Below are 26,711 nucleotides of genomic sequence, written 5' to 3' on the forward strand. Positions count from 1 at the left end.
CTAAGCATGGCACTTGGTACCTAGTAAATGCTCATTAATGGCAGGTAATTCTATTAATAACAACAACATTCACGTTGAGATGTATTGTACTTTACAAACTACAAGCGTAATGTGTTGTTAGTCATCACTCATGGCTAATGAAACCCCAAGGCAATCGTAAATGAGCTAATGAGATTTAGGCTTTGTTTGTGCCTAGGAGATTTTTATTCTGTTAATTCTTTCACTGCAGCTTACCCAAACAGCAGGAGTAGGAGAGATACAGCACCTAGGTTGTTCCCATTGTAGAAAGCAGGTAACTTGAAAATTGCAATGACACCAATTGAAAATGCTACAGGCACCAAGTAGAAGACCTACAGGAATAGGTAAAATAATGTTTAATATATGACAAGTATTTTTAAAGAAAAATTAATAGCCCATATAATTTAAAACTATAACAAGTTGACCTAGAAATGTTTAAAGAAAGAAATTTTTATTGATGTTCCTGTGGCTGGTAACATTCAGCTTATTTTACATTGATTTCACTCTAGAAATTGTCTCCTGCAACATGAGGTCAAGCCAGCCTTCATCTGTATAGATATACATGGAGTCCCTAGTGTTCCTGCCTCCAGGCCTTGAGACTGGATGATTTGGTGCCAGAAGCTCAGTGAGAAAGATAAGACAGCAAGGCACCCGATCCTGGCATTAGATTCAGTCCTCAAAGTATTGATTTCATTTTGAAGACTGGAACTCTCTCAGATGGTTGATTTCTAAGGCTTGGTTATCAGTGTGAGCCAGTCTGTGCCAAACAGCAGAGCAGCGGGGCTCACACATTCTTGGAATCACAGGTATATGAACAAAGAACAGTGTTTTATTGACAAGCACAAATATGAAATGTTGAGAGTTTACAGCAAGATGCACACAATAAAAGAGACAGCATTTTAATTTGGGGCGGGGGATGGGGGAGGTGAGAATCTTCTAAATTGAAGTGAACACCAGATTTAGAACAACAGAATCTGAATATTTAGCAGCCCTTCACAGAAGTATATACTTTTAAGCTTTCTTAACATTAAAGCTCCTATTAAGTCCAGAGGAGTCATTACTGTTCTTTTAGATTTGACTTCTACAACAAAAGCATTTCAGACCTCACTAAATACATTCACAAAATGGATATGCAGTTAATTACTCTCCAATCCTTTAAGCCAATGATCACTACAGCAACCCAGACAATTTCACCATAATCACCAGGCAAAGCATGCCCATCCTGGGCTTTTGGCCAATACAGGCACATTTGGAGTCAAGAAAAACCATCCGAACTTTGAGATCACTTTATGCAAATGAGAGGGCTAGCAATAAAATGCATCCTTTATTGTTCCTACTAATCTTCTCCAATGTGTCGTTCTGCCTGGGCTGCTACTTTGAAATGTTCAGTATTAGTTGATTAAATTGTATAAGCTTGATTATTTGGTACCATGGGGCAAGGTTGTTCTGCGGAGCTTCTGTTTCTCCACAGTAATGGCCCTTGAACTTCAGTGTGCATAAATTAACTTGAAGGATTTTGTTAACAGTGGATATTTCCCAGGCTCCATTTCCAAGACAGGGATCTAAGGTGTCTGGAGTGGGGCCCTGGAATCTGCAGTCAACAAGTGTACTGGGGGATCTGATCCGGGTGGTCCTCAGACCACAGAGATGAGAGCAGGTGGATTTCTCTGGGATCCTGGGATAAATGTAGCTCTAGCACATCATCCAACCACTGGATGACTACAAGCCAGATGCCAAGCATTTTTTTCTTAGTTTACTTATTTTATGGTAATAATATGAACAAACTAGCATCAGTAAGTTTAAAATTTAAAACTGATATCTTCTACTAAAATCAACCCTGTCTTCCCGAGAATACACAAGTTACTCACCATGTCATATATGAAGTTTGTTACCCAGTAGCATGTCACACCGATGCCTGAAATGTGCTGCAACTGCTTGGCTTTGGTCTGATGCTCCCTTACAACATAGGTGACAAAGCTGGCGGTAGTGACAGAGTAGCCCATCAGGATGGAGAGGGCTACTAAAATATCGATTAGGCTGCTCATTCTGTGGTGATCAATAGGAAGAAAGCACACATACATTTTTGAACCTCTTTTCCTTTCAGAAAGATTCATGACTAAAATCATCAACAAAACACTATAGGAGTTGGCTGTGACACAAATAAGTCTTCCTGTAAGGCATCCAGATAATACCTTCTACATGACTCGGCTGTGACCCTGGAATAAATGTAGCTCTAGCTCATCTGAATTGACTGGGGATATTTGATAGAAAACCTCTGTCTCCAAGGGTTATAGGGTGTATCAAGAGTTATATAGTTCTTGAGAATAGAAATAGAACTTAAATGCTATGCAGGGAAATTGAAATGATGAAGCACTGATGCACTTGACTTACAAAAGCAACAGATTCTATGAATCTACAGTCAACAAGCGCTACTTGGAAACCCCACTGTACAATCTTTCAGAAACTTCCTTTTGTCCCAGGCAGTGACTTATATTACCAACTTTTCTAGATTGACATTCATGCAGATACAACTGTGATTTCCAATTATAATACTTAGTGCAAAGACTCATCTAGGTCAAGGAGGAAGTAGTCATGTCATATATATGCACTTACGTGGCTTGTTCTTGGTCTTGCACGCCTGGATAAGGGTGACTATACATGATGATGGCTTAAAGAAGAGACAGTTCTTTTAGTCGGTATTCAGTTCATCAGAAATATCAATTTTTAGAGAATAAGAGCAATACTTTTCTCCTTATGGTATGATCTAAAGAATTTTACTTTAGGAAATTGTTATATAGTAAAGAAAAAAGTATGTAGTTGAAGTAAAACAGAGATACTAACAATAATAACCAGTTTTGCCTAGAACTTTAATCACATCACTGGGGGAATAAAATTTTCTTATTTATTTTTTTTGTGTGTAAATTAATGGGCTTTCTTTTTACTGAGATTCAGTTTTCCTTAGGACCCTACATAAACCTAATTGTTAAATTACAATATAGGCAGGGGAAAACCTTTTTAAAAAAAATTTCTGCTTTGTGCTTCAGAATCAAAAAGTACTCTAGAGGAATCTTTGCAAATACATTTAGCCCACTATAAAATATGGTGCAATTGTTTTCATACATATCGTTAGCTGAAAGGTCAAGTAAATGTGTCAGGGTTAGGGATCTATACCAAAATCTTCTCTGGGGTTCTACAGCATCCAGCACAATGTTTTGAGTACAGTGATTAGTCAATAAATGCTTATTAAATCTAGTCAATCTTAAAATTTCAACTATTTCTTCCACATCCAATACACATTAAAAGTAACACATTTTAACTCTGGCTGGTGTGGCTAACTTGGTTGGGTGTTGTCCTGTGTACCGAAAGGTCGCCGGTTTGATTCCTGGTCAGGTCATGCAGGAGGCAGCCGAGATGTTTCGCTCTCACATAGATATTTCTCTCTTTCTCTTTTCCTCTCCATTCCTCTCTCTAAAAATCTATTAAAAATATTTTTAAAAGTAACATATTTTATGTTGTTTCTCTAGTTGTAAACCTAAAATGAGATATTTCCTTTTGACCATTGTTACTAACACAATAAAAGGTAAGAATGAACACCAGGGGGTTGAGAACAATGTGTCAGTTATTCTGAAAAAGAGCCATGTTGTGTAATATTTGTTAGTAAAAACAATATTCCTTGGGAAGCAAGAACAGAATTTTCATGTGTAATTAACCATGAGAGGAAACCATATGAATATAATAGATATTGACATTATAAAGGAAAGTTAATTAAAATATTTTAAATAGAATGTGAGAATTCAAAGAAAATCAATTTTACAGCTAAAGCAAAGTCCAGGTCATGTAGACTCCAACAAAAATGCTTTAAAACAACTAGAGTAGTGGGGTGGGGGTGGCAGGAGAATAGTTAAGTTGATTTTTGTAGACAGTATTGCCATGCCAGACCCTACACATGCATTATAAAATATCAAAGGTATTTTGGGATGACATGGATTTTTTTTTCTTTTAAAAAAAATCAAACTTTTTCCAGAGAGGGAGGGAGGCTACTCTCCCCCTTACATAAGTCTATGTAAGAAAAGTTGATTACAAAATATAATTCAAGCTAAGCCTTATTTTTAAATTAAAAATAAATTTATTTTTAGGGTCAATGTAAAATGTATGTTCCAGAATTCTGAATTCTTTGTATTCTGTAACTTAAAAATACAGTAGTAGGTGGGGAGGGGGCGACAGCAGGTGGAGGGGGTTAATGGGGGGAAACAGGGGGATATCTGTAATACTTTCAACAACAAAGACTTTTAAAAATATAGTGGTAAGAGTCATAACTAGCCTGCTGGAGTCCAGGATGGTTCAGATTGCTTTGTTCTTGGTAAAGAACACTAGTAATAAATGAAAACTGAATACAGATTTCAATAGCTGACCCTTCAAAAGTGCACTGGTCTCTTGTTCTCACCTATCCACCTTTGCTACATTTCCCTTAGTCACTTCTATAGTTTTTACACTTTCATTACCTGTCACAGCAACAAATGTCCTTTGCTCGGAATAATACATCCTACTGAAAGTCAAGTGTTCAATAGTATTTCAAACCAGGTTATACTCAGCTAGCTTTAGTCACCATCTCACTTAATTTACCACTTTGACTATGCCCTTTTTTGATGCGCCACATCTCAGGACTATATCTATCTCTTGCTGTTTCATTATGGTTCCTCCTGCTAAGAAAATGCCAAAGCAGTTGGGGGAAAATGGTGTTTTCTCTGAAATGAAGATTGCAAAAGATTCTGTTTCTAGAATGAGTATTTGGTCCACAGTTGACTGGTACAATCACAGAACATACAGCATACACTATTATGCCCAACAGCAGGTTTAAGCAGATGAAAGAAAAGTAGGCCTCAGCATTTCTCAAAAACATGTTGTATCTTTTCTCCCTACGTAATAGGTTATTTGTTAGCTCATTTATTGGGCTAGCCCTCAGGCTTAGCCAGCAAATATGAGACTTATTTTTTTATCTTTATCTTTATCTTTATCATTATTATTTTTTAGGATCAATATGGCAAAAAACAATTTGAGCAATGCTTAAGACAATTAAAATAGTCTGATGGACAGTAATTGAATTAGAAAAAAATAAATCAGTCTCTTTCAAATTATAGACTCTAGTTTTAAAACTATGTGGAAGCCTCTTGGGATATCCAACTAAAGTAAAGCTGGCTGAGAATAAAGAAGTATTTAAAAAATAAAGAGGCAAGAGTCAGACAGGCATGAGTTCAAATCCCACTTCGGAGCCCCAGATAAATAGGAGGGAACAAGGATACCCAGCCTGAAAGGGTGCTTGAAAAGATTAGCCACAGTCCCTAGAAAGCATGCGTCATATGGTAAGTCTCAATTAATGGTAACACTTTTGGTCAAGCATAGAACTTTCATGTGTTGTCCTCATGTTTAGATTTGTGCTCAGTATTTATTGACATTATTTTTTTATTTTTTAGCCTATATACAAGTAACTAGTTATAAAATATTTTCCTCTGAGATATAACTAGTAGGTATGAAAGCAGAAATAAGGGCGAAGTCAGCATGACTACCCTGAATTGATAAATGAGAAACTAAATTGAAGTTAAAAGGATTATCCCAAACTTTCCATCTGGTGGTAGTTGGGAAGTAGTAGCTTTAAACTCCTTTTAAATATCTGTGATTTAGGTACCATAAAATGCCTGCCACGGGGAGGAAATGGGATCTAATATGAATTTTTATACGGAGAGTGGCAAAAGGTGCAATACAAGAAGCTCTGTGTAAGTAACTTTACCGTGTCGGGCAGCATCATATTTTGACATGTTAAGTCGTAGGAGGAAATTATTCAGGCTGTTGAGGTAAGCTGGAAGGGAGTGATATCCTTCTGGATCATACCACACCTGTTCAATTCCAAAAGAAGGCAAGATCAGAATTGTGTTTCAATAAATTAGGCTGTCTTTACACCTGACAGCCTACAGAATTTGTATTTAAAATAAGAGTACCAATTCCTAAGAGCTTATTTCATCTTGGAAGATTATGAACCATCCCCCAGAGTGTGGACCACAGACCTCTAAGTTTCCAATTCAGTGATGGACAGCGATTGGGTATTTTTCTGTATGGTAAGTTATTAGTTATCCTGATCTTCTCTGTAGCCCCAGCTTTAAATAAACTGGAGAAAGTGCTATTATCTCCATCTCTGCAGCTGATTTATAGTGAGTCTCAGACTAAAACTGAGGCATGTTGGCTCTCAAAATATAATAAAAACACATGGCATATATGTCAGGCTGTAGAAAAAAATTAAACACATATGCAAGCATCAGTCTTAGCAACAAGACTGATAACCTTGAAATTCCCCCACTAACTCTCTATTCTTAGTTACAACCCACAAAGAAGTGAGTTCCTTTACTTTCTATGTCAAATACAGAGGGACTTAAACTACTGGTGGACCTCTATTCAAGAAACCCAGGCAATACTTAAAAATTAAAAATCTGATTTACAGAGAAATTATTTAATATTACAACTCCTTTGTTTACGCAAGAATATTTACAGTGTTGAGAGAAGGAGGAAAGGAACAAAAGGGGGTGGCATTCAAATATTCAGTATTATTACTTACTTTTCACTTGCACTATGACCTTGTGGAAACCAGCTAAAATAGACTCAATACCTATTTTATAGAGATGTTGTGAGGATGGAATTAGGTAGCTTGTGTAACAGGTGATGCTAGTGCTTGGTTTATAACAATAACTAAATGAATGTTAGTTCTTTACTTCCCCAAGTTGGTATATGTCTCTTACAACCTAAACAGAAATATGGGAAGGGCAACTGAAACTCTCTAAGACTACCATTGATTGTAAGTCTGATCATACGTGTGTGATCCTGTGACTCATGCTTGTTTCAAAACATAGGTATGATCTAGAAGAAAAAAGAGCCAACAGGATTTTTTAAATCTCCTTCAAATTCTGTTAACTGTCCATGTTCTCTAAGAAACAAGACTAAATATATATGACACAACACAATAAAATATAAATAAAACATTAATGTATAGTTTAACAAAAAATTATAAAGGGAGTACACCATTGACCCATCACTCAGGCTGAGAAACAAAACTCGCCAGCATCCAGAATAACTTCTCCCTGACCCTCTGTCCTTCCAAATCATAATTCTCTCACCCCTAAACAATAGGATGGAGAGTTGCCAATTCTCAATGTCTACAGTGAATGAAATTATAGTTATTTATTCCTTTTTGTCTTTTCTTTTGCTTATTAATAATGTTTGGGAGATTTAGCCTATGTATTATATAACACTGAGTTTTTTCATTTCCATTGCTAAAAGGTCCATTGAATAAACACATAGTAATTTATTTGTGTATTCTACTGTATATGGACACTTGGAGTTGTATTTTGGGCTAATATGAGAAACACTAGTATGCATACACTTGTATATATATCCTGGTACTTATGTGTATGTGTTTCCCTGGGGTAAATACTCAGACTGAAATCACTGTGTTATGGGGTATGTATTACCCCAAACTGCTTTTCAAATGGATTATACCCATGTTTTGTTTTTACCTCATGGAAACGCTTGAACATTTCAAGTTCATATTCTCATTTCTATGACATCCCAGAAGAAACTTTATAATTTACCTTGGCAAGTGTTCTATTGGCAGGAACTGCTGTTACATCGAAACGAAGGTCGTTAGTCAAAGGCAGCCCAAAACTCCAACCTCCATATCTGTGTAAAATAATAAAATTTATATTTATTTAATGGAGCAAATAGTCATAAATAGATCTAAAATGTTTAAGAGCTCAATCTATTCTTTCCATTAAGAACACATTTATGGTATAAAATAAATACTTCCTGATAAATATTTTACATTTTCATTGATTTATTTTTATTATATTTTAGTCTAAAATGTACATATAGCTAGAAATAAAAAGTCCTAAACAATAGCAAATGTGGAGTAATCATCTTAAAACCAATGACAATTTAACCAAATTAGATTTAACCAATTCCTCCAACATAACCAGATTTGCACCATCACAGAAATCATGAGACTTTAGAGCTTAAATATCCCTTTTTAAATAAGTTTTGCTGTAAACCAAGCACTACAGTGATATAGCATCAGTTTTTAACTTTTTCCAAGTGACTCCATTTCTTCTATTCTCCCAACTTTTCCCCTTAGCTTGTCCCCTGCCGCTGTATGTTTTTTCTTCCTGGATATTTGAAGGTGAGTTATGATTATGTAACTCCCCATCAGTTCATGGTCTCTTAATAAGAAGTGGATTTAACAAATCCAAGTAGCAATTTAAATAATAGATTAGTTTAAATGTCCCAATAGGGGTTAGGTTAAATAAATAATAATGCAGTCATGCTGGTATAATCTTGTGGCTGTCATCTTAAATGTGGTCATAGCACTCACTATAGTTTTGGTATGTAAAGAACACTATAGTGTATTGTTCACTTTTTAAACAAAATAGGTTTTAAAACAGTTTTTTAATAATCAACCCAATTTTGTTGGCAATATTGACATGTATCTCTGACCAGAAAATTTTTGGAAGGATTATTTTACAGCTAATATTAGTCTTTTATGTACATTGAGAAATAAAAGTGGGAGAAAATGGAAAAGAGAAGAAAATAGTAGCTATTGCAAGCCCACCAACTCCCACATCCCTAGCTTTATTGAGGTATAGTGACAAATAAAAATTATATGTATTTAAGGTATACAACTTGAGGTTTTGATATGTGTATACATTGTGAAATAACCCCCACAATCAAGCTAATTAATATATCCATCACCTCACATAGTTACCATTTTCTTTGTGTGTGTTGTATGAATACGTACTGAGAACTCTTAAGGTTTATCCTCTTAGCAAATTTCAGTATACAATACAGTATTGTTAACCTTGTCAGATGGCTGTCCATTAGATCTCCAGAATCTATTCATCTTGACACTGTTATATCCTTGAGTAGCATCTCCCCATCTCCCCCTCTCCCTAAACTCTGGCAACTGCCATTCTACTCTCTACCTCTATGAGTCTGACTATTTCAGATTTCACATATAAGTGAAATCACGCAGTATTTGTCTTTCTGTGTTTGGCTTGTTTCACTTAGTTTAGTGTCCTCCAGATCCCTCCATGTTTTTGCAAATGCAAGCCTGCCAATCTTACATTCATAGAAAATGCTTAAGTGACTTAGGTATTTGTCCAGGGACCTTGAGGTACACATTTTATGCACATGCAGAGATATGCATATTGAAACTAAGGCCTTGTGTCATGGGAAGCAATGCCTTAAAATTCTCCAAGTTGGCATAATCCAGTCAATAACTTCTCTTTTACTTCAGGAAAAAAAAAGTGTATAAATTTTACAATACATTTTCGAAGCCGAAAAAACCCCAATGCTTTTTAATTTGTGCAAATGAATCCTAATTTAAAGTCATTACTTAAATATTAATACATAAGCTGTTTAGATAAAGCAGATAATTTAACTATGTAAATAATCAATAGACATGTGCATCTATTGCCTCAAGTTCAGAAGGCAATTACCATTAAAATTAAAAAGCAAGATATGCTCAATTAAATGTTATAAACAGAGTATTTTTACCTTTTTTGCATAAACTCATTAGCAGTTGATATAAGATAATTTTCCAAGCGGTGCCCAGTGAGGTCATAAATTACTTGGGAAGAATAAGTTCTTCTGTGAGGTGGAGAGTAGTTAAACTTGGGACATTCCTGAAAAATAAAGTTAAAAGTTAAGTTCTTTTCTGGCCAGTGCAGTGCAAATCAAATAGACAATGTCAAGGACCTTCAGTCTCATCACCTATTATTGCAGCTGATGGAGTGTGACCTCTGCTCCCTGACTTTATTTTTTTTTAATTTTTAACAATCTTTTATATTTATTGAATGTAATTTCACCTGTTTCCTTTTTTTTTAAATTGTTTAAAGTATTGCATATGCACCCTTTTTTCCTCAATTGAACCCCCCAGCCACTCTCACTCCTGAGGGCAAGCCCCCACCGCCCCAGTGTCTGTGTCCATTGGTCATGCTAATATGCATGCATACAAGTTCTTTGGTTGATCTCTAACCTCCATCCCCGCCCCCCGCCATTTGTCTCTGGATCTATTTTTGTTCATCAGTTTACGTTGATTATTATATCCCACATATGAGTGAGATCATACGATATTGATCTTTCTCTGACTGGCTTATTTCTCTTAGCATAATGTTCTCCAGTTCCATCCATGCTGTTTCAAATGGTAAAAGTTCCTTCTTTTCTATAGAAGCATAGTATTCCATTGTGTAGATGTACCACAGTTTTTTAATCCACTCATCTGCTGATGGGCACTTAGGCTGTTTCCAAATCTTAGCTATTGTAAATTGTGCTGCTATGAACATAGAGGTGCATATATACTTTATCATTGGTGTTTTTGGTTTCTTGGGATATATTCCTGGAAGTGGGATCACTGGGTCAAAGGGGAGTTTCATTTTTAATTTTTTGAGGAACTCCATACTGTTTTCCACAGTGGCTGCACCAGTCTGCATTCCCACCAGCAGTGCATGAGGGTTCCTTTTTCTCCGCATCCTCTCCAGCACTTGTCCTTTGTTGATTTGTTGATGATAGCCATTCTGACAGGTGTGAGATGGTATCTCATTGTTGTTTTAATTTGCATCTCTTGGATGATTAGTGACTTTGAGCATGTTTTCATATGTTTCTCAGCCTTCTGTATGTCCTCTTTCAAAAAGTATCTATATTGTTTTTTTGTCCATTTTCTTATTGGATTGTTTATCTTTCTTTTGTTAAGTTGTATGAGTTCTCTGTAAATTTTGGAGATTAAACCCTTATCTGAAATAACATTGGCAAATATGTTCTCCCATGCAGCGGGCTTTCTTGTTATTTTGTTGATGGTTTATTTTGCTGTGCAGAAGCTTTTTTATTTTGATGTAGTCCCATTTGTTTATTTTCTCTTTAGTCTCTATTGCCCTAGGAGCTGTATCGGTAAAGATATTACTATGACATATGTCTGATATTTTGCTGCCTATGAAGTCTTCTGACATTTTTATGGTTTCCCGACTTACATTTAAGTCCTTTAGCAATTTTGAGTTTATTTTTGTGTATGGTGTAAGTTAGTGTTCTAGTTTCATTTTTTTGCATGTATCTGACCAAATTTCCCAACACCATTTATTGAAGAGACTGTCTTGACTCCATTGTATGCTCTTGTCAAATATTAATTGACTGCTCCCTGACTTTAAAGAGCTTTGAAAAGGAAGGCATCTTGCCTAGGCCAAGAAGTTAGAACAAATAGTTATTATATAAATAGAGCTTACACTTGAGTTTTGGGTTCACTTGAAGTAAAAAAAAAATAACACAACTAATGTGCGATTATTTTTTTTACTGTACTGACAAGTTTGATATATTTGGAGAACAACAGTGAACACTAAGATGACTCAAAATTCCCTCAATAATTCACAGGGAAGAAAAAAATGTTTGCCCCAAATTGGAAAGATAACATTAGCAGACTTATGTTCTCAGGGTCTAATAGAAGTGGATGAAAAGTTTGAGTTATTGCCCTGGCCAGGTTGTTCAGTTGGGTTGGAGCATCATCTCAAACACCAAAAGGTTGTGGGTTCAATTCCCATTCAGGGCATATACCTAGGCTGAGGGTTCAATCCCTGGTCAGGAAGCAACCAATCAATGTTTCTCTCTCACCTCTCTCTCACTCTTCTTCTCTCTCTCTCTCCCCCTTCCTCTCTCTCTAAAATCAATAAAAAGCATGTCCTTGGGTGAGGATTAAAAAACAAAAGTTTGAGTTATATTAGTTTTAAAGTACCAAACTTAGGTGTCAGAGCTCAATTTTATATATATCTAAATCAAAATCTAAAATAATTTCCTATAAGTATAAATCTAATATTTACACATCCTATATAATAAAAGCCTAATCTGCTAAGTGTCCCACCGTCTAGTCGGCTGTTCAACCAATCAAAGCATAAGATGCTAATAATATGCTAAGGTCGCTCAATTGCTCGCTAGGGTGTGCACTGACCACCAGAGGGCAGATGCTCCAATCGGTAAGTTAGTTTGCTGCTGGGGTCCAGCTGATGAGGACACTCCCTGGAGCCCTCTTGTGGTTCCTCTCTAGCTGGCCAACTTCCTGCGTCACTCCCCAGCCCCAATCATGCACCGGTGGGTCCCTCGGCCTGGCCTGCACCCTCTCACAATCCAGGACCCCTCAGGGGATGTCAGAGAGACAGTTTTGGCCCTATCCCGCAGGCCAGGCTGAGGGACCTCTCTGGTGCATGAATTCGTGCACAGGGCCTCTAGTATAAATATAAAATTATTCCAAAATGAAAAGTACATATATTACAGGGTCCCTGCAGACCCTTCACGCAGTCTTCCCATTGTTAACATCTTACATTATAATCACACATTTGTTTAAGTGCTTTGGTACATGACTATTAACCAATCTCAGAGCTTAGTTTTAAGCACTTATTTTTATGCTTGTAACTTTCTGCACTTTCTATTTACTTTTCATTGTAGCTTCCTATGTTTCACTGCCTTGAACTGTAGTTTGGGAAAGCCTAGCACTTTTCCAGTTTTTCCTTCCATCCCTTCATACAATGTCCCACACCTTGAGGCTAGTACCACACATGGACTTCCACATTAGATAGATAGAGGCGGGATTAGAAAACTCTTTAAGTACTGGGTAAGGCTAATATGTAAATATGCAAAAATCCCAAAAGATGCCCATTGAACCCCAGCTTTTACTGTTAGTAATTGTCTTGCATGAAAACACAAAATCAGGTTGCATTTACAGGAAACATTTTCATTCTAACATCTTTTACAAAGATAGTTCAGGGTACAATCCTATGACACTTTGTAGAGAATATTGCTAGATTCTTCCCCATGGGGAAGTAAGCTGATAACATAGTGACTCTCAGAGACTAATAGTGATCTCTCTTCTTCAGCTATGTTTAATTTCCCCAGTGAATTTGGTTTTCTTAAAAGCGTATTGAATTGATAGGCCTAAGGTGTGTATCCATAGCATAGAGATAGGGTAAGTGATAATTGGACAATCTTTCCTGTTTCTTTCAGGGCATAGATTTTTCTTGCATTCTGGAGGTGTTGCTTAGAGGCAAAGGAGCTCTGTTTTGAACTTCCACATTACTGACTTCCCAGCTGACCACTACAGTGGCAGTCTTGCTGTGTTTTCAAATATGACAGTTATGGTGCCATTGTGTTGTATGAAATATAGAGCTTTCTGGTTAGAACTGAACTGAAACCAAAAATTCATCTTTGGTTAGTTTCCATGAAGACCGTCATAGAATTACCTACCCTTGGAAATTTGTCCTGAGATGGATTTACAACAGTGACCTGAAGTTCAAAGCCAATATTTTTGAGCTGCCCAGGTCCACATCTCTGAGCTACTAGCTTCCATAAAATGAAATTATACTGACTCTTTGGTAACCTAGATATATCTTTCAAGTTTTGATATTTATGCTTTTCTTTTTCCTACTTCACTAAGAATTTCATCTTACCTGGACATTTTCTGAGCAAGAGCAAACTCCAAAGTTGCTGATACGTTCTCCACTGCTGTTCCATTTTCCCAGACTGTCTTTTTCTAAACAGCTCCTGCAAGTAAAATTGATATTGAAATGAGGTATGTGTGTGTTCTCATATTTATGCATGAGCATAGGAGAGTGTGTTAGTTATTGAATTCAGGTCCTGTACAGCTTACTGATTTTTTATTACTTGAATGTACATTGCACTACCATTTTCAAGTAATCTGACATTTTGGGGAGTTAATGGAGAGCACTTAGTAATTAAACAGCATTAAAACCAAAGCTCACAGAATTGTCCTAAAGTGGCAGGAAGTGGTTTTTTGACCCCTTTCTTGTCTTGGTTCTTTCCATTCTCTCCTCTGACAGGAAGGGGATACTTTAGCAAAATGGTGCATTAATGTCAGGCTTACATGTGTTGTGGAAGTTTGAATAAGCAACACTACATAGTTCAAAAGCATGGGAATTGGAGTCAAGACTTGGGTCTCAGCTTTAGCTATACAACTTCCTACCTAAATTTCTTTATAAAAGAATCTTAGTCCCTAGGAGCCTCAGTTTCTTCATCTTAAAAATGGGATTAATACTTCACAGGACTGTATTGATTGTTAAATGAAAACATGTACACAAAAAAATCTTTACAAGCCACAAAGCATCTACTGTTTATTATTACAGCATGGCCAGGGAATGAACTAAAGGAGATAGATAATATCCATTAAACACATTTCTATCAGTGTACTGCCCTCCTCCAGCCAAATACTACACAGCCACTTGTTCACACACCCTCACACACATGCACACACACATAGTAGAATGTTGAAAAAAAAAAGAACGAGAAGCACTCACATATCACTGGTGTTCAAACACATGTTGTCAATGCCAGGGAAGGTCCACATTGCTGAGACCAGTGCTGCTGTGCTTGGGTTAGAATTCCTGCAACATAAAAAGATAGAAACAAATTCATGACTCCTTCACTTGTCTCCCATGTTAACCTCATGCTCATGAAGAATTTGAGGAAATAAAATAGCCTTTCTACGGCACTGCTGTCTTAAATATCTAAGAAAGAATCACAGAGGGAAAAGTATCACAGAAAAAGATAAACACACATCTCTATTTGGCTGCCTTGTTATTCTCTTGATTGTCATATAAGTTTACTGATCACATATTGTATCTACAACACTATATTATACAGAATTCTAACATTATTATTCAATTTGTGAGACCAATAAAAAGTTATTTGCTATATATTACAATAGATTGGAAAGCCATACCTAACCTGACTCTCTTGATTAAAGTCTAGTTTTTAAAAATAAAGATCTACTAAAACTTTATTTTTAGGCAAACGCAAAAACTCTTCTAAGTTATTTGTTGGCAATAGAAGTGTCATGTCACAATTAATCAAACTGTCCCATCCTTTGACAGAAGTAGCTACTGTAGTTCCTAAGTTCTTATTCTTCAGCAATTCATCCCATTCACTCAGGCACAACTGTACTTCTAGAAGCAAGGTGGAAATACCTTTTTAGGTAAAGAAAGGAAACTTACGCGTAGAAGGCTGTCTGTTCAGAGGTACCATAAAGAGATGGGGAGATCTGGATCTCAGGATAACTGTTGCTGGAATTTTTCAGTGTGCCCAGGCCCATGGCAGTGGTTACAAAGACAATGGGGAGGATGACCTGAGCAATGAAACCTTTCCAGTTCCTGCGGGTGTGGTGGAACCTCTTAATGAGGATAGCCATTATCTTCTTCAATAACAGTCCAAAACCATCCAGTCTCTCTCCTGTTGTCAGGATTTTGTCTGATTAAGAAAAAGAGATTTCAGATGGTTCTGGGAAGTCCTGATACATCACATAATAAAGTTACTCCAAAAACTACAGATAGAAGATATAATGTGACACGGTGGGAAAACCTTCTATTTTAAAGATTTGGATTTTAGATTCAGCTCTTTATTTATCACCTTTGGGCTAAACCCCTCCATCTCATAGAGCTTCATGTATAAGTGTTTTGAAAATTATAAATCTCTGTACACAAAATATTATTAGTCACGTACATCATAGTTTTGTACGTCAAAGAGACATCTAGAAGTTTATAAATGAACATTGTCCCCAATCTCCAGTCTCAGTGAAGGTTCAGTATGTATGACTAATTACTAATATCAAAGAGATAATTTCTAACAAGACATTGAATTCAAATAAGATAAATGGAAAGCAGAATATCAACCTAATCTAAGAACTCATTCCTACTGTGGAAAACTTAGTCATTATAAGTCTCACTGTCTCTCATTCTTTTTTTTGAAATAAGAATATTTTTTATTTACTTATTTATTTTTTTACATGGCTTATACCTATAGTATATATATTTAAATATATTTTTATTGACTTCAGAGAGAAAGAAGAGGGAGAGAGAGATAGAAACATCAATGATGAGAGAGAATCACTGTTCAGCTGTCTCCTGTATACCCACTACTGGGGATCAAGCCCAAAACCCAGGCATATGCCCTTGATTGGAATTGAACCCGGAACCCTTCAGTCCACAGGCTGACATTCTATCCACTGAGCCAAACCAGCTAGGGGTATAGTATATTTTATTTTATTGTCTCTCATTCTTAATGTGAAGTCCAATGAATTCACCTTAAACATGGGGAAAGGAAAATGCCTCCTCCAAAGTACAATTCTAGTTCAAACATTTATTCATTAAATTCTCTTTAGAAATTTGGTGTACTTTTATGGCATTTCAAAACTCCATTTTTACCACTAGAATCACAAAGAAGAGCTTATTAGGCAAAATGTTTACCCTCTTCCTCTCCAAAATGCTCTTCAGGTTCTGAGGAAAATTCCATGACTTCTAAGAGTCAGAGCAACTGTGGAGGCCATAAACTGTTTCCTCCTTAGTGCTCTTACAACTGATAATCTGAGCAACACCCCCTAAAATTAGGTTCAAATATAACATTTTCTCCTAAGGCCTGCTGCCAAGCAAGCATGTGATAAGTTGACAGTATCCACTCTGTGGATATTTTAAATTCTTCATCACAAATTATGCAGCACAAAAAATCATGATCTTCATTTAGCAGATAAGGACAAATACAAAGCTGCTTAATTTAAAATGAACTCCAATTAAACAGAGTGAACAACTTTAAATGAGAAGTCATATCTCTACAAAGGGAAATTGCAGAAGGAGCTGAATATATTAAGTTAATTAGTATGCTTTTCTGTTTCTTAAGAAAATTCTGTTTCTTAAGAATGGCTTACAGGTGGATCAAACGAAACTTTCTAAAAGATAATGTCAATGATGGGTACATTTTGACTGAAGAAGAGCTTCAAATTATGAGACAAATACAGAACATGTACTTCCTGAAGCAGATGACCACCTTCAAAGTCCTCAATTTCATGGACTCGACAGCTCTGTTCCCCAAAAGATGATAAATCAGGAAGATGGCAGAGGACAAATGAGACTCCCAAGTTCCAGAATTATACAAACATTGGAGATTGCCTTTTCTGAGTTTTGGAGCTAGGCAAATATTTGATGAAAAGTTCTGTTCCTAGAGACTTTTATAAATTTCAGCAAACTATTGAAATGACTCCTCCATAATTTATACATCATTTTACTATTAAAAAAAAATAGTGTTTCCAAAGGAATAAATTAACTGTCAGAAAGAGAATAACAGAATAAAAGTTATTTTCAAAAGAGCTCAATTCCTCAAAGTCATGTCAAGAAACACAATTTTTCAAACATATATTGTGTGAAGAACATGGGGGGAGGGACCTCTTATTTAGAGTCAGAGCCATTAGGTCCAACCTCATCAATTCAGAGACCCTCCTCCAAAAGCATTTCTCAGAGCCTGAATTTTCTCAGTACTTGAATTGTTCAGAGAGGTGGGAAGGTTAGACATGTTTTCCAATGAGTTCCATAAGGAGTGATGACTATATTTTTAACTTTTTAAAATGTCTATTATTTTCACTTACATATAAAAGCCTAAGTGACCCTTATGAACGGATGACTGGTTGACCTGTCACTATGTCGTGCACTGACCATCAGGGGGCAGATGCTCAATGCAGGAGCTGCCCCGTGGTGGTCAGTGTGCTCCCACAGCCAACCTCCCGTGGCCAGCCAACCTCCCGTGGTCCGTCCCCTGGCTGGCCGGCCCTGATTGGCCCCCATCAGGACTGGGCAAGACAGGCCCCCTCCTGCTCTGATCGATAGCCAGGCTGAGGGACCCCCAACCATGCACGAATTCGTGCACCAGGCCTCTAGTGTCTAATAATAGTCAGTGAATGTAACCTTGTTCATTGTTGAATAGCACCAGTTACAAGAAGGGTTTTAACTTGTAGAACACAAATCTGAGATTGTAGTAAGTTACATCTTGAAAATGACTACTGGTGGCTGGAAGAATACTCATTCCTGCCCTAACAAGGAAATTCTTTCACATTCTTCAAAACATTTTTAGAGAGTTTGATTTAGTTAAATAAACATGTTTTTATGTTAAAAAGAGAAGGCTAGCCGAAACCGGTTTGGCTCAGTGGATAGAGCATCGGCTTGCGGACTCAGGGGTCCCAGGTTCGATTCTGGTCAAGGGCATGTACCTTGGTTGCGGGCACATCCCCAGTGGGGGTTGTGCAGGAGGCAGCTGATCGATGTTTCTCTCTCATTGATGTTTCTGGCTCTCTATCCCTCTCCCTTCCTCTCTGTTAAAAATCAATAAAATATATTTTTTTAAAAAGAGAAGGCTAATATTTCTTTCATCTTTTTTCATTTAGAAAGAAAATTTAAAGTTGAGTTTTTTAAATTTAAAATCTGTCATGTGATTTTCTCATTTATGTCATTTACTGACATTAAGCAAAATATGTGATTAGATTTATACCATCTCTGTCTGTGAAGTTGCTGCTGCTCACAGATAAATCATCAGGAGTTGAGATGCCATTGGTACTGGAATTTCCAATCTTCTTTTGTGTTAAGTGCTCAAGACTCATATTACTGGGTTTGTGCGACTCTTTAGTCAAGTTCAGAAAGACCTGGAAAGAAAAAACAGAACACTTTGTTAACATAAAATATGCATTCTAGGCTCAGTTTTGATTTTGAATTTTTATCATGTTAATTGAGAAAAATAAGTGTGACTTTAATTGAACACATTTGTAGTAAAAGATAGGTATTCTCTAATTGGAGCAACACGTGTATTTTTTTTTAGAAGTCAGTCTTACATAAGAATTATATTGAGATAATTTTAAGATTTTATGACATGTTAATTTAAAAATATTTCTTTTTTTTAAAAAAACACCATACATAATATTTTAAGAGCACAGCAAGTTATATCAGCTTTAAGAAATGTCCAGATGTACCTCCTCTACGGTGGTATCTGAAATGCCATAGCACCCGATGTTGAGGTCACCCATGCCGTTGTCCAGCGCTCTTAGGAGTGACAGGTAGGCCCCTGAGACTTTGGTGCTAAATGGAGGAAGGACATAAACAAGCTCTCCCCCGATGTCCTCCTTCAAGTAGGCTTCAGGGAGGTGTGACCGGATCATTGCTGTCACAGCCATCGTGTCACATATTGCACTTGCATTTAGATTTGGACTCTAGAGACAAAAACAGCAGTTAAATACTCCCTTGTCTTTACATGTAGTGTCCAAGGGCCCTAATCAGAGGGTAGTGCATTCTTTTTGTCCACCCCTAGGGGTCCCTGTCCCACTAGGGGTCCCTATAGTATGCAAATAGCTACTCTGGCTCCATTCTCCCACCTCACCCTGTCTCTTCTCCAACCTCTTCTCCATCCTCTGCATCACTTGAAACCACAGTCTTTCTTCTGTGTGAGAGTTCTTCAGGCTCAGGTGCAGCCCTTCCTCACAGCCTTTGCAATTGCTTCTTTGCCCCCAGACTATGTGACATGGCTCATTCTCTCCCCAACTCCAACTATTGGCTCAAATGTCACTTTCTCAGAGACTCCTTCTCTTACTACCCTACTTAAAATGGCATCATTCAAGCATTCCTTGTTTCATTCTCTGCTTTATTTCTACCTATAGCATTTATCACCTGCTAATAAATTAAGTATATTTATTAATTGTATCACCTAAATTCCCCACACTCCATTAGAATATAAACTCCATGAGGGCAGCGATTTTAATCTTCAAGATCCCCAATGCCTAGAACAGTGCCCTGGGCACATAAGGCATAACACACACAATACAAAAAAAATGTGAATGCATTAATGAATATAAAAGTAAACTACTTTTTAATATTATGAAAGACACATCAGGATGATTAGATAAATAAATGACAGTGGTCAAAACCTGACTGATATCATATACATCTTGCACAATTTGATAAATCATATGCTATTTTAGGCAGTACAGGGATCCTTAGTCAGCATTTTTGGTTTTCAAAGATGTACAAGAAAAGCACCATTGGTCTGCCTGAGTTGGTCTCCACATTGCCATTTGAGGAGTACTGACCAGAAATTAAATATATGATGCCATATTCTCTTAATCTGCTTTGCTTTTTTTTTAATTTTTGTTTTTTTACAATATACAAAATAAATATATTACCAGATTGTAGATACAAAATAATTAGCCATTTACATGCACTAAACATTAATATTTAAAGAAAAATGATTTTAAACATAATAATGTTACATGCAATAAACATTAATATTTTGAGAAGAAAGATTTTAAATATAATAATGTTACCAAAACTGTACTAACATAATATAATAATTTGCTTTGTATAGGTTAGGAAAATCTACCTGTTAGCCTTACAGGATGAAGTGCTGGGAAAAATGAAAGGCTGATCCTTCATCAGTAACCTGAGGAAATAAGTCGTTCTTTACCTAGCACAATGGTTCTCACTGTGATCCCAGACCAGTAGCATCAGCACCATCCAGGACCCAGTTAGAAATGTAGTAAATCTGGAGCCTGAGCCCAGACCTATGGAATGCAAGACTCTTGGGGTGGGGCCAGAAGTCTGGGTTTACCAAGACCTCCAGGTGTCCTGATGCTTGCTCAAGTTTGAAAAACATGAATCTAACATATGAATAGTGAATTTTAGCAAGGAATAAAGTTGGAGAGATTCTGCCCCTGTTTCATACAAAATTCACTCATGACCCCATAATGAGGTGTATTTTCTCTCCCACAAACCTTTTTCTTGGTGAGCGTGAGGTGGTACCCATCCCCAAATGCTTCCTTGAGGTAGAACGGTGATCCACAGCAGCGGAGCCCACCCATCTCCAGGAAGGCAATGCGGTCACTCAGCACTTCGGCCTCATCCAAGTGGTGCGTCGACAGGATGATTGTTCTGGCTTGAAAACACAGAGGAGAACAACAAAGAATGAAAAATGAAAATACAGTTCTAAGATATATAGTGTTAGCACAAGTACATCCTGTGATTTATGAGAAGACTCACATTTTATGAGCTAACAGGAAAACTAACAGAAGGAGCTTCCGAAAGGAATAAAGAGAAATTCAGAAGGAGTGTTCCTAAGTATTTAGGGGTCTCGCTCTCTTTCCCACCCTCCCGTCTCCCACTTCCTTTCATCACTATGAAGCAGTGATTTTAAAGACTGTTTGAATGTTCCTCTCTGATTAATCCTCTCCACTCTGATTGCTCTTTGCTTCACATCCTGTTAGCACTTATTTAGTCTGTTTTCAGTTTATCTTCATTTGTGTATGTTTGGTCTCTCTAATTGGATTCTAAGCTCCTCTAGGCAGAATTTGGAACTTCTATTGGATTTCTATGCTCTCAAAAAGGCCAGTTAAGTGCTTAACTCAAAGTGGGCACTACATTAATATTAACTCACTGTCCCAGAAATTTAGCTGGGAAAAGAGAAGACTTGGGAAAAGGAAGAGCCCATGTGGGACTTTTAGTGAAGATTATCATAAACAGAAAAGGCTTCAGTTTGCTTGTGTGTATCCCAGAGAGCAAACCTATGACCGTTGGGTGGAGAAGTTATAAGAAGGTACTCATACCAGTTTTGTTCTTGGATATGACATCCCATATACTTCGGCGAGAACATGGGTCAACTCCAGTGGATGGTTCATCCAAAATGACCACCCTTGATCCACCAATGAGAGCTATGGATATGGATAACTTCCTCTTCATGCCTCCTGACAATGTTCCAACTCTCTTATGACGATGGCTATACAGTCCAGTATCTTTTAAAGTCCTTCAAAAAGAAAGTATGGTGGTCACTTTTGACAGAGCATTAGAATATTGCAAAAATTTAATAAGTACCCTAAATGATAAATATTCACTAAACAACCATTATATGCTCAGCAAGGTGCAATAAACTATTGAAAATTCATGACATAATTTTCTATTATTTATCATCTAGCTGAAGGTGTAAAATGAATGCTCAGCAAACAACACAAAGGAATATGTGGCTCATTATTTTATTCATTCACTTGACAAATATTTATAAAGTTTCTTACTTTTTGGTGCCAGACTGTGTTTTAGGTACAAGTGGAAAAGCAGTAAGCAGATAATGTTCCTATCCATAAAGTTATTATTTCTGTGTGTCTCATGATAAACATGTTTTCAAGTAAGTATGCAATAAGCTAGGTGGTGATAAGGGCAATAAAAAATAGCCTCTCTGGTGTGGGTCAGTGGTTGAGCATTGACTTATGAACCAGAAGGTCACAGTAGGGGGTGTGCAGAAGGCGGCCAATCAATGATTCTCTCTCATCATTGATGTTTCTATCTCTTTCTCCCTCTCCCTTCTTCTCTGAAATCAATAAAAATCTATTCTAAATAAATAACAAATGAATGAATAAATAAATAAGGGTACACGAGATAAATAGTGCCCGGGGCATGATATTTTAGGTACTTACATTATATAGGAAAGTCTCTTCAGAAGGTGACATTTTGTCAAAGACCAGGAGAGTGGAGGAGTAAGTCAAATAGATGTTTGGGAAAAGCTGCTTTAAGTAGAGGGAACAGCAAGTGTGCAACGGGGCTAGCGTGCCAAGAGCAGAGTCAATGTTGGGAGAACAGAAAGAAATGCATCAGAAGTGAGCCTGGGAACAGGTCAAGTAGGGCCTCAGGGATGGCATACTCTGACTTGTGGTTTACAAAGGTCACCGGGCTGCTCTTTGAAGAATCAACTATATAATGGAGGGTAAAAGCTGGGTGTCGAGTTAGGAGGCTTGAATCAGCATAGTAGTCATGGAGATTAGAAACAGAGGATTTGGGGCAATATGGGAGCCAGAGTTGAAGACATTTAAACAATACCTGTATGGCATTAAATGTATTTGAGACCAGAGAAGTAAAACAAACAAACAAACAAAAAAAAAAACCCCACACACAAACAAACCTAAAACTCAACTGGTTTGTGAGAAAATGTTCTCTACTGGTATTATCACCACAGCGTGACTTCCCTTGGAGAAGAGTTACCCACACACATTCTCATTCCTGCCGTCACTGACCTTTTCACTTCCTCGTGCAGCTGCTTTTTGGTCCAGTGGGGAACTTTGATGGAGCCATATAAGAGGAGGTGCTCCTTGGTGGTGAGGTAACTGAACAGGACGTCATGCTGCATGCACACTCCCATGCTCTTCCGCACATTGTGCAGGTCCTTTTTGATATCTTTCCCGTAAACATAGATGGTACCTGCTGAGGTCCCAAACAGCCCAGTCAACATGGAGCTAGAAGTAAAGAAATGATAAAGCAGGTGTAAGCCAAGCATCGAAGCTAGATTTTAGGAATAAATACATCTCAGTTGTTAGAAAAAAAAAAGTTAATAGTCTATCTCCTCAGATAAGGTCAAACTATGAAAGAAAATGGTATTAAATTGGAATAAAACAAGAAAAATTACTTTTAAGCTTTTAATAATTAAGAGTGTTATGTAAATAATGCATAATGATGATGATGAAAATGGTGGGGTGGTGGTGGTAATAATGACAGAAATTGTTGGACTTTGTAATTGCCAGTACCCTCTCTCCTTCAGCAAACTGGTGTATGTCCTTGGCATCAGATAGTAGCTATAGGCTGTTAGTCTCAAATTTAGATCTCTAGCCCAGATCTCATCACTCAGTTCCAGGCTTGCTTTATACATCCAAAAGGACTGTGGTCGGCAAACTGCAGCTCGCGAGCCACATGCGGCTCTTTGGCCCCTTGAGTGTGGCTCTTCCACAAAATACCACAGCCTGGGCGAGTCTATTTTGAAGAAGTGGCATTAGAAGAAGTTTAAGTTTAAAAAATTTGGCTCTCAAAAGAAATTTCAATCGTTGTACTGTTGATATTTGGCTCTGTTGACTAATGAGTTTGCCGACCACTGCAAAAGGAGATATCTTCCAGGGTCCTCTGTCTAATTCAATTTGTTTAAACCTGAACTTACGATCTTTGAACTCAAACCCATGCCCTCAGTCATATTACCTCCTTCATCATACAGTGAATTCATACCATGGTTGCACAAGCCTCAGACCCAGTTGTTTTTGTATCCTCCTCTTATCTTAGCCTCATAACTCCACCAGCATCTTTCCATTTTTCCAGCCACCACCATAGCGCAAGCCCCCATCACCACTTGCCTACTGCCGCTGTAGGCTTCTAACTCCACTCCTTGCATGTTATCTGGCCATCACCAGTTCTTTTCTCCACTCTGTGACCAAAATATTCTCACCTAGATAATTTCTTGTCATCTTTTAGATGGTGAGTGAACTGGGCAGTTATTTAATAATTATTTTCTTCACTAAAATGTAAGCTCCATGAGGTCAGGGAAAGGATCTGTTTTCTCACCACTCTGTGTCAGTACCTAACTAATGCTAAGAACTTCAGTGACGAATGTGGATTACATAGGGGATCAATACAATAAGCAATCCTTCCCGTAAAAACACATTAAAACACAGAGACACAGAAGCATGGAACAGGCTGTTAAACCTCAGAAGGAAGGCAGGGAGGAGGTGAGTGGGAAGAGATCAACCAAAGAACTTGTATACATATATGCATAACCCATGGGCACAGAAAATAGGGTGGTAAGGTGGGGGGCAGAGGGAGGGGGAAGGCTGGAAGAGGTCAATGGGGGGAACAAGGGGACATATGCAATACTTTCAACAATAAAGATAAAAAACACACATATAACCTATTTCATTCTTTATATTAAAGGTTCATATTCAGAAGAGTAAGATGGTGACTTTCTTGGTTAAAATGACAACCTCTTCAAAAGTTTCTCTATCTCCTTTTTCCATTGGCTTCTATTGCCTGTTAGAAATCTTGCCTTTTATGCATTCTATTCACAAGAGAAAGCCAATTCTGAATTTAAACAGGTCATGTAACATGGCTGCATGTTCACTCGTTTCATGACCTTTCTTTGTCCCCTTTTATTTACACAATAAATTAATTTGAATATGCTTTGGCAGTCACTGAATTTACTCATGATGATACTAAATAGGATATCCAGCAACTGATGCTTTTTCTCAAATAAGGGCTAAAGCGCCCACAGCATCTTAGAGCTGATGCCCAGCTAAGCAATATGAAGCATGGGAAGTGAATAGCAAACAAAACAAAACTAAAGTCAAAGCAATGTCACTTTTAAAACATTTGACTCTCTTCTCCACTCAGATACCAGAAAATGCTAGTTAAGTGAAGAGTGAGAAAGAACAGCTCCTGTACCACTTCTGTCTTTTTTTTTTATCTGTATCTGAGAGCTGGTGATTATGTTGTTTCTTTATGAGGCTTCCCTGTGAAGGAGCAGCTGGGGCTGGGTGTGTTTATACCAGAGCATATAAACTCTAGCTTATATGTGAGCCAGGAGAGAAGCAAATAAGTGAAACAGCCTGGGCACATGGCATAGTATGGGTTGATGGGGACCAGAGATAAACCAGAAAGCAGATGCCCCCTTTAAGAGAAAAGTCACTAGCCCGGCCAGCATGGCTCAGTGGTTGCGCATCGACCTATGAACCAGAAGGTCACGGTTTGATTCCTGGCCAGGGCGCAGGGTTGTGGGTTTGATCCACAGTGGAGGGCACGCAGGAGGCAGCCGATCAATGATTCTCTCTCATCATTGATGTTTCTCTCTCTCTCTCCTCTCCCTTCCTCTCTAAAATTAATAAAAATATATTTTTAAAAAGAGAGGAAAAAGTCACTAATAAACCCCAACCAAATGTGCCGACCCAAGACTGGGGTCTCAATGTTGCCAAAACTTCCTTTTATCTAAGAGATGCCAAGAATATTTGTGGGTTTTTTTTTGTTTTTTATTAGAACATTCCCCTATTTTTTTTTTTAATATTGGCACTGAAATAAAAATTTTAAGAAGTGCTGGGTGGGCCAGCACTAGGTGGAACAAATAAACCTGTCTGGTGGGCTGATCTGCCCTTTGCGCTCACAGTTTAAGATCTCTGATTTACACTCCATCCTTCAGTATACAGGTTGAGCCATCTTAATCCATCTGGGAGCTATAATGGCTTTACGTTTTATGAAAGAGGCAAGAAAATATTAAATAACATGCTTCTGTGACAATAAGTGTTAAAGAGTAACCTACATGGTCGTAGTTTTCCCTGCTCCGTTGGGTCCTAGCAATGAAGTGATATGCCCTTCGTAAAAGTTCAGATTGAGGTTATCAACAGCAATTTTAGAGCCATAGGTCTTTGTGACTCCATGCAGGGCAACTCCGACTGTGAGATCTTTAGGTTCAGGCTCAATGTTGGAAGGAAACATGTATTCAGGACCTAGAGAGAAATCAAGAGAAGTGTTGTAAGTTTACTAAGAAAGAAACCACAAATTAGATGTTTTTCTTAATTAAATTATAACCCTCTACATAAAAAATAATTCTGGAAACAAATGGTCTTTTATAGTGTTTAGAATCCTCTCTTGGTTAAAGAATGAGTAAGAGTGTGGAACCACATTCTCCAAGGTTTATATGGCCCTTCTCTGTCAGAAAGTGCAGTACCAGAAAACAGCATCATTATACTGAATTCTGCCTTATTTTCAAATATTGAAAAAACAAGTCAAAGGTTTGTTTGGCTAGATGATACCAGACTTATGAAATAAATGTCTACAAGCTGTGATTTTACAGTGACAAGGCTATCTCATTAGCTCAGATCTGTGGTTTACAGAAACCAGTTCATTAACTACTTTTTGCATCTCTTTCAGGCATCACAAAAAGACCACTTATTGGGTCATCCTTACTTTATAAAAATGACACTACTCTTCCAATGTCAGGAAGACATGAGTTTTATTCTGTTT

The 26,711-nt window shown here is 37.4% G+C and overlaps 1 protein-coding gene across 1 annotated transcript in view; it reads right to left on the bottom strand.

Moving 5' to 3' along the window:
- Positions 1-26,711, bottom strand: part of ABCA12 (ATP binding cassette subfamily A member 12) — a gene marked incomplete at both ends in the record, with an annotated part of 173,372 nt that overhangs the window by 16,807 nt on the left and 129,854 nt on the right. The window contains 15 exons of the mRNA XM_079782526.1: positions 235-350; positions 1,887-2,064; positions 2,632-2,686; positions 5,804-5,909; positions 7,653-7,740; positions 9,610-9,737; positions 13,536-13,629; positions 14,400-14,486; positions 15,096-15,348; positions 18,409-18,559; positions 18,884-19,120; positions 20,675-20,835; positions 21,503-21,699; positions 22,958-23,176; positions 26,008-26,194. Of these exons, the coding sequence (XP_079638652.1) occupies positions 235-350; positions 1,887-2,064; positions 2,632-2,686; positions 5,804-5,909; positions 7,653-7,740; positions 9,610-9,737; positions 13,536-13,629; positions 14,400-14,486; positions 15,096-15,348; positions 18,409-18,559; positions 18,884-19,120; positions 20,675-20,835; positions 21,503-21,699; positions 22,958-23,176; positions 26,008-26,194 (2,257 nt within the window). The remainder of the gene's footprint in view (positions 1-234; positions 351-1,886; positions 2,065-2,631; positions 2,687-5,803; positions 5,910-7,652; positions 7,741-9,609; positions 9,738-13,535; positions 13,630-14,399; positions 14,487-15,095; positions 15,349-18,408; positions 18,560-18,883; positions 19,121-20,674; positions 20,836-21,502; positions 21,700-22,957; positions 23,177-26,007; positions 26,195-26,711) is intronic.

The sequence above is a fragment of the Cnephaeus nilssonii genome (genome assembly GCF_951640355.1).
Source record: "Cnephaeus nilssonii genome assembly, chromosome: 10".
NCBI classification, from domain to species: Eukaryota; Metazoa; Chordata; class Mammalia; order Chiroptera; family Vespertilionidae; genus Cnephaeus; species Cnephaeus nilssonii.